The 8,887-nt window shown below is 37.9% G+C and overlaps 1 protein-coding gene across 1 annotated transcript in view; it reads left to right on the forward strand.

Moving 5' to 3' along the window:
• Positions 1-8,887, forward strand: part of PHEX (phosphate regulating endopeptidase X-linked) — a 231,194-nt gene that overhangs the window by 214,399 nt on the left and 7,908 nt on the right. The window contains exons 19-20 of the mRNA XM_004382849.3: positions 4,274-4,339; positions 5,360-5,464. Coding sequence (XP_004382906.1) covers positions 4,274-4,339; positions 5,360-5,464 — 171 coding nt within the window. The remainder of the gene's footprint in view (positions 1-4,273; positions 4,340-5,359; positions 5,465-8,887) is intronic.

Raw genomic sequence — 8,887 nt, forward strand, 5'->3', positions numbered from 1 at the left:
GCGTATAAGGCTATAAATGTATATATTTAGAAAGTTATTATATATTAAATTTATATATTTATAAAGCTATTCATTCTTCTTTGAATGCATTTTTTTCCTTTACTCCATAAGCTTTGGTATGAATTATTCTTTTTGTTGCTTTATGCAAAATTTATAATTTCCTCTTTAATTATCTCTTTTTTGTTAAAGATGTTAAATTTGTTAATTTCATGATGTTGCATTTTAATGGGTAATTCACTTTGACCACATTTAGAGAAATGATTGGTATACCTGATTTTATTTTTTCCACTTTACGTATGTACGTTATCTACTGTACATTGTTTTTACTTCATTTTCCTTGTTTATCAGGTTAGTTTTCATGCCCTTTTCTCATTATTGTTTTCTCATACTTTTCCATTGCATTTCCTGTCCCTGCGTTTCTAACCAGATACATATTTATCTAATTGTATTTGACAATAAGATACCAATAATGGTAGGTATGGTTCTGTGGGAAGACTTGCCTGTATAATGCATGTACACACTCTATGTTCCTAATTCACTTAGTAAAGGGCACAGCACCTTACAGAAGCAGGATGGCCCCAAAGAACTGGAGCAGTTCAGTATATCTGGGTGTGGTTGTCCCGAAGTCTCGTGGTCCCTTAACCAAGAATATACTTCATCCTGTTATCTTCCGGGGTTAGGGAAAACCTGAATTGTTGCTATGTCTTCACTCTACTACAGTTGGGATTTATCATAGCACTCGACAAGAATTTAGGTAAGCACTCTTGCACTTCTTTTTTAAGGGAATGTTTATAATACTAACTGGGCTCACACTCAGGACAAGCGAGCCCATTCCTTATTCTAGTGGAGAAAGTCAAATCAGTATCCCTGCGGAACAGCTTTATCTCCTTTACCCAGTGTCCTCAAAAGCCATTTCTCTGTCTGTGTTTTGTTTGTTTGTATCTACAAAACCATGTACACAACTGTGTATCTACAACTGTGACCTGAGAAGGCCTGAAGTGGGTGCTTCTGTGCATCTGTATTCAGTGAGGTTAGCACATTGTGAAAATTCATCTAGAGTTTAGATTGCTTTAAGAAAAGCATATAGTGGACGGGTTCTACCATCAGACATGGGTCCAAATCTTGGTTCAGCCAATTCCTAGTTTTATGAACTTGGGCAAGTTCCTTAATGTTCCTCAGTCTCAGAGTCTTCATCTGTAAAAGGGGTAAATATTTCTGAATGCAGTAGTTTGTTGTGAGAATTAAATGAGTTAAGTAATGTAAAGCACCAGCACAATGCCTGACATGTGGTAAGTGCTCAATAAATGATAGTTGATATTCCTGTACTTTGTGATGTATTCATAGGGGCCCCATCTCAGGAGAGAACAAAAACAAAGACTTGGGGACTGAAAAAACAAAACACAATAGAAGAACCGTTTCCTTGGAGGAAAGGAATGCATATTTTCTGGTGATTGTTATATGCCAGGCATGGGAGTTAGACATTTCAGTCACTTATTAAAATGAATTTTATCTTCATACTAGTCCTGAGAGGTGTACATATTACAACATCCATTTTGGCCATCAGAAAACAGCTTCCACCTCATTTCCACAGGAGAGTGGATTGCTTCCTTTGTTAATATAAAGAACCATGCTTTATGTTTCTGGCTTCATTTGTGGAGGCCAGTACTCAGTACTCTGTGTCTGAATCTTTCTTTGCCGTGAACTGGGGGTACCACAGAAACAGACTGTTTGCAGCTGTTGAGTCCAGAGAGGCCAAACCTAGAGTCACATGGTCTTGTGAGGCAGCCAAGAGTGGCAGGAGCCAGAGGGGTGAGCCTATTCCCAAAGCCTCTAATTTAGGTAAAGCTGAGAGTCAAAAGCAAGGAGGTGAAATGTAAGAACCAGTGAGTATAAACAGAAGTGCCGAGAGTCAGGAGTTGAGAATTGAGAAGGTAGCATATCAAAGGCTCTGGAGACAGATGGCTTGGGTTTGAATGCCTGTTAAATGTGGGCAGTTTACTTAGTCGCCCTGTCTTAGATTCACAAGAAGCAGAACCCAAGAAAGGGTTTCTTAGGTAAGTGATTTATTGAGGAAGTGCTTTCAGGAGAAACCTGTAAGGGAGTAAGGGAAGCATGTTGGTTTCAGGAGAAGTTTAGCCTCAGCCTGATATCACAGGGGCTTCTGGTGCATAGATTATACCATAGAAATTGTTCAGCCCAGGGGCAAGGGGCTGGGCAGTTCTAACTGCACATCAGTCAGGTACTGGAAGGTAGGGTATAACCTTCAAGGAATCTCCAGGTGAGGTGACTCCCATAAGCTAAGATTAATCTTCCTGAGTTGTTAGAAGTTGCAGGAACGGGTGCACAGGCCAGGTAGGAAAATGAGGATCTGGACGTGGTACCAACAACACTGCTACACATTCTGAGCTTTAGAGTCCTCACTTGTTCAACAAGGATGATGATTATATAAAAAAAAAACAAAAAACAACAACAAAAACACATTGCTGTCAAGTTGATTCTGACTAATAGTGACCCTTTAGAACAGAATAGAACTGTCCCATAGGGTTTCCAAGGAGTGGCTAGTGGATTCAAACTGCCAACCTTTTGGTTAGCAGCCAAGCTCTTAACCACTGTGCCACAAGGGCTCCACTTACCTCATATGATTGTAGTAAAAGAAAGTGTCTTTGTAAAGTAGCAATGGTAGCTTTTTGAGACTGCAGCTAGGAGGAGTCTGGGTAATTAGAGTGAATCATATTCTTAAAGATTTGTTTTTATTCATTGGAATATGCTTGATACCTGGCTGATTGGGCTAGCTTAAAAGTAAAATGTTAGCAGGATCTATGACTTGAAATTTAGAGCAGGGTGTATTAGTTTCCTATTGCTGGTCTAACAAACAAATTACCTCAAACTTAGTATCTTAACACAAATTTATCTTACAATTTTGTAGGTCAGAATTGACGTGGGTTTCAATGGCCTCAAATCAAGGTATTGGTAGGGCTGTGTTCCTTTCTGAAGGCTCTAGGGGAGGATCCATTTTCTTATCTCTTCCAGCTTCTAGAGGCTGCCCACATGCCTTGGCTCATGGCCCCCTTCCATCTTCAAAGCCAGCAATGGCCAGTCCAGTCTTTCTTACATTGTATCACTCTGGCACTGACTATTCTGCCTCCCTCTTCCTCTCATAAAGACCCTTGTGATTACATCAGGCCCACCTGGATAATCCAGGCTAATCTCCTATCTCAAGATCCTTAACTTCGTCACATCTGCAGAGTCCCTTTTGTCATGTAAGGTAACATAGCCACAGGATCCAGGGATTACGACATGGACGTCATTGGGGAGCTACTGTTCTGCCTACTACACAGAGGTTGGCGGAGCAAATATTTTAGGCTTTGTGGGCCATATGTTCTTTGTTGCAACTACCCTCAGCTCTGCCCTTTATAGCATAAAAACAGCCATAGACAGTATGTACTCAAATGGCCATGGCTGTGCTCTAATAAAACTTGATTTAAGGACACTGAAATTTGAATTTTATATAATTTTTGCAGGCCACAAAATCTTCTCTTTTGATTTTTTTCCTCAACCATTTAAAAGTGTAAAAACCAGTTTTAATTTGCAGGCTATAAAAAAACAAGCAGCAGACCAGCTTTGGCTTGAGGGCTGTATAGGTTTAGAATGTTTTTGTCTTAGCTCATTTAAGGTTTTAAGAAACAATCTTCAAATATTTGGAAGAATTTCTTCACCACACTTGACTGGTTTTCATACATATTGCAAACTTCGACTTTGTGGTTTGCACGATTTCTATCTGATTTATTTTTCCCCATGAGAATTACCCTTCTTTTAATTTTTCATTGAAATTGCTGAAGGTGAAAGAATAATGATTGGTCTTGAAATCTTATTTCTGTATGGATGGCAAATTTTTGGAAACACAGCAAATGTGAGACAAATACTCAGATTGTGTGTGTTAATCAGGGAAAGTAACCTGTATGTTGACATTTCTATTTTTCTCCATTAATCCAGAGTCACTGAGAATATTATTAACATTTTATTGGAGCTGGCTAAATTGGTGAGAATAAAGAGGTGGATGAGAAAGAAATGTGTAGCATAATAAAATATAAATTATTATATTCAGGAGCACCTTGCTGGGGTTAGTTTGCCATCTTACAAAGTATTATGACTACCTCTGAGTTATTGAATGTAATTTTCTCTTTAAAATATGACACTTTCTCTTGCTATAATATTTATGCCTCCTGTTGAACGATAGTTGACTATGAAGCACTCTTTCTTCCTTTTTTCTTAGGTGAAGGGGAAGAGGACCCTGGGAGAAAATATTGCTGATAATGGAGGTCTGCGGGAAGCTTTTAGGGTATGCACTGCTACCTTGGCTGTGATTTTTAAAATTAACCTCTAAAACACTGTATGTGTGCACCTCAGTTTACACCACAGACATGTTCTTGAGGAATTAGATATTGTAGAATTTCTGTAAATCGAATTGTATTTTCCCATTGACACTATTATATAGATAGAGCTGCGTTTCTTTTTTTCTTCTTTTGGGAGTATAAAGTTACCCTAAAGAATAATATTTGTTATTAAGAATCATATATTTAAAGGATAGTTTTCAAATATACATTTATAATAATATCAAAGCATGCTACAAAAATCTCCTCGGGACTAGATTCATACGAGTTTTCCTTGAGTACAGCTCTTTCTATAGCCCTCTTTATAATTATATCCTAAAATACCAAACTTCTAAATTATGGTTACAGGCTAGTGGTTTTCGTATGCTGGGCCAGGTAAGAGTCCATAATAATGTTTTATATCATCCACTGTCTGTGGCTAAACAAGACACATAAGGATAACGTGGAAGGATTTTCAAAAAACTAAGTGCATTCCATATAAAGACCAGGCTGTTATTCTGAGGCTATGTCTTTCTTGTATTCTAGTTAAAATATACCTTCTGTTATAAAATGATAGTGATAGCTTTTCCCCTTACTTGGAAAAATAAAAAAAAAAGTGGCCACACATTGACCTCAAAATGTATTGCCTTAGGCCTCACCACTGTGTTAGGTCTGTTTGTCCCCTGGTAGGCATAGAAAGAATAGCTTCTTTTTAGAGTTTTTTAACATCTGAACCCTTTGGCCCACTTGCTTTGGTATCTATTGAGTGTAAGGTCCTTTTGCAGGCCAACCTACCTCACTATTAAGCAATAATAGCACATTGACTTGTATTTTCAGATGCTTGTTTTCTTTAAGGAAAATTTGACACAATGCATTTTGCACATGGTGGAAGAGATTTGCATTGTGGTTTCTTTCAATAGCTCTACACTTGATGAGAAGGATAAAAAAAGATCATGGCTGAAGATCATCTATTCTTCTTCTCTCACTAGGCTTACAGGAAATGGGTAAAAGACCACAGGCAGGGAGTAGAGGAGCCTCTCTTACCAGGCATCACATTCACCAACAACCAGCTCTTCTTCCTGAGCTATGCTCATGTGAGTAGATCGAGAACTGTGGGACTGTGGCTTGTTCCCTTTAATCAAAGGGGTGAAACAAAAGTTTAGTGGCATAACTTTGATTTTAGCCAAAATTTTATATTGATGATTATTTTTAGGATAAATTTCACCTTGGTACTATTCTATGGTACATAATTAACTGATTGAATCAAGGTTTATTGATATTTTTTAGCAAGTAGGTTATCAACCACATGGTAACCCACTTGATATTTCTTTAGTAATGATATTTCTTCTTAATGTATTTGATACTATTTGTAGGCATGTCTAGTAACTTGGTCTTTTGGTTTTTATGGCCCTGCCCTTTCCTGCATTTCTCCTCCTCCTTGCTCCATTTGCTGACTATCCATTCCTCACCACCTATGGGGGACCCTCAAGGCTGTGTTCTTAACTGTCAAATGAATATGAGAAGACTAGTAGAGCTGGAAACAAAACAAAACAAAACAAAAAACAAAAACAAAAAACAAAGACAAAGAGAGTCATGTCACTCTGCTGGGAGTTTAGTGGGTTTTCTGAGCAGAAATTGAAAGGGATTGATGTAAGGAAGAAATGCACTAAATAAGGCAAAATTCTGAGTTTGAGTCTCTGGTTCATGAGGCAAGTGCCAATTCCTCTTTGTTATTGGTTATTCGCTGTACATCACAAAAGTGTAGGCCCTGTTTTCAAAGAGGTCAAGGGTGGGTTGATGAAGGCACTGATGCATGGGCAAATTTTTCATCGGTACTATCGTTTGTTCCTAAGTCTTTGCATTCACTCCCCAGAAAACTCATTCATTCCCATGTCTTTACTATCGACTCTGGTTAAAGGATTCTCATCTGTCTGTGGTCCTTTACTTCTTATAGATGACATGATAACACTAGATAAAGTACCATTTTTCAATCTGATGTCAACAAAACTAGAGTCATAAACAAAATGACTCTCCTTTTTTGTTTTCCCTTTTCTGTCAACACACCACCAGTCTTTGGGTCTTCTCAGAAAGCCTGGATTCTTAGGTCTTATTTGATTCACCTATCCTCCTTTTTTTTTCTCTATATTTTATTTAATTTGTTGTTTTTTAGAATATACACAGAAAAACATACACCAATTCAACAGTTTCTTCATGTACAGTTTAGTGACATTGGTTACATTCAAGTTGTACAACCATTCTCACCCTCCTTTTCTGAGTTGTTACTCCCTCATTAACATAAACTCACTGCCCCCTAAGGTTCCTATCTAATCTTTTGAGTTTCTGTTGTAAGTTTGATCCCATATAGATAGTTCTTAAAAGAGCATAATGCCCAAGGCAGAACTTTTTTTACGAGTTAAGCTAAACTATTGCGCAGTTTTAAGATGACTTCAGGGGATATTTTTGGTTTAAGGTTTAAAGATTATCTTAGGGCAATAGTTTCAGGGGTTCATGCACTCTCCGTGGTTCCAGAAAGTCTATAATCCATGAGAATTTGAAATTCTGTTCTGCATTTTCCCCCTTTTGATCAGGATTCTTCTATGGACTCTTTGATCAAAATATTCAGTAATGGTAGCCGTGCATCATCCAGTTCTTCTGGTTTCATGGCAAAGGAGGCAGTTGTTCACAGAGGCAATTAGCCACACATTCCATACCCTTCTCCTATTCCTGATTCTCCTTCTACCTCTATTGCTCCAGGTGAATAGAGACCAATTGTGCCTTGGATGACCACTTGTAAGCTTTCAGGATCCCAGTCACTATGCAATGAACTAGGAGGTAGAACAGAAGCACTAAACACATTATTAGGCCAATTAACTTAGATGTCCCATGAAACCATGACCCTAAACCTCCAAACCAAGGAACCAAATCCCGTGAGGTGTTTGGTTGTACATAAGCAGCCTCACCAGCTACTCTTTTTTGTTGTTATTGTTGTGAATGTATCTATCACACAACCTTCGCCAATTCAACTTTTTACAAGTATACAACATATTGCCAACAATTACAGTAATCAGCTGTGCAATACCCTTAATCAATGCGATTTTTCCATCACCATTAACCCCCCTTTTGCCCCTCCCTCCTACCCCTGGTAACCCCTAATAAATTTTGGTCTCTATACATTTGCCTTTTCTTGTCTTTTTATATACGTGAGATCATAGAAATTTGTCCTTTTGTAATTGACTTATTTCACTCAGCATAATTTCAAGCTCCATTCATATTATAGCATGTGTCAAGACTTCATATCTCCTACTAGCTGAGCAGTATTCCACTGTATGTATATACCACATTTTGTTTATCCATTCATCTGTTGAATGGCATTTAGGTAGTTTCTACCTTTTGGTTATTGTGAGTAGTGCTTCAGTGAACATTGGTGTACAAGTCTCTTTTTCAGTCTCTACTTTCAAGTGTTTTGGGTATATACCTAGGAGTGGAATTGCTGGGTCATACGGTAGTTCTATTTTTAGGTTTTTGAGGAACTGCCACACTGTTTTCCATGACGACTGTACCATTTTGTATTCCCACCAGCAATGGATAAGGGTTCAAATTTCCTCACATCCTCACCAACATTTATTATTTTCTTTAATCTTAGCCATCCTACCCGTTGCCGTTGAGTTGATTCTGACTCATAGCAACCCTACAGGAAAGAGTAGAACTGCCCCTAGGGTTTCCAAGGTGCAGCTGGTGGATTCAAACTGCCAACCTTTTGGTTAGCAGCCAAACTCTTAACCACTGTGCCACCAGGGCTACTTGGGGGTGAAATGGTTATCTCGCTGTGGTTTTGATTTGCATGTCTCTGATGGCAAGTGACACTGAGCAACTTTTCATGTGTTTGATGGTCGTTTGAATGTCCTCTTTGGTGAAATGTTTAAGTCCTTTGCCATTTTATGATCAGGTTATTTGTCCCTTTGTTGTTAAGTTGTCAAAGTTTTATGTATATTTTAGTTATTAGATTCTTGTCAGATATATGGTTTCTGAAAATATTCTCCCAGTTGGTAGCTTGTCTTTCCGCGTTTTTGGTAAAGTCTTTTGATGAACAGAAGTTTTAAATTTTTATGAGGTCCCATTTATTTATTTTGTCTTTTACTGTTTGTTCTTTTGTTATTATATTAAATAATCCATTGCTGAAAGCTAGGCCTGATAGTATTGCACTTGCTTGTTCTTCTACGAATTTTATGGTTTTAGTTTGTACATTTAGGTCCTTAATCCATTTTGAATTTGTTTTTGGATATGGTGTGAGACATGGATCCTTTTCATTTTTCTGCATGTGGAGATCCAGTTTTCCCAGAACCATTTATTGAAGAGTTTTTTTCCCCCATCAAATGGACTTAGCACGCTTGTCAAAAATCAGTTGACCATAGATGTATGGGTTTATTTCTGAACTCTCAGTTCTATTCCATTGGTCTATGTGTCTATTGTTATACCAGTACCAGGCTGTTTTGATTACTGTAGCTGTATATATATAT

The sequence above is a fragment of the Trichechus manatus genome, unplaced genomic scaffold (genome assembly GCF_000243295.1).
Source record: "Trichechus manatus latirostris isolate Lorelei unplaced genomic scaffold, TriManLat1.0 scaffold00100, whole genome shotgun sequence".
Taxonomy (NCBI): Eukaryota; Metazoa; Chordata; class Mammalia; order Sirenia; family Trichechidae; genus Trichechus; species Trichechus manatus.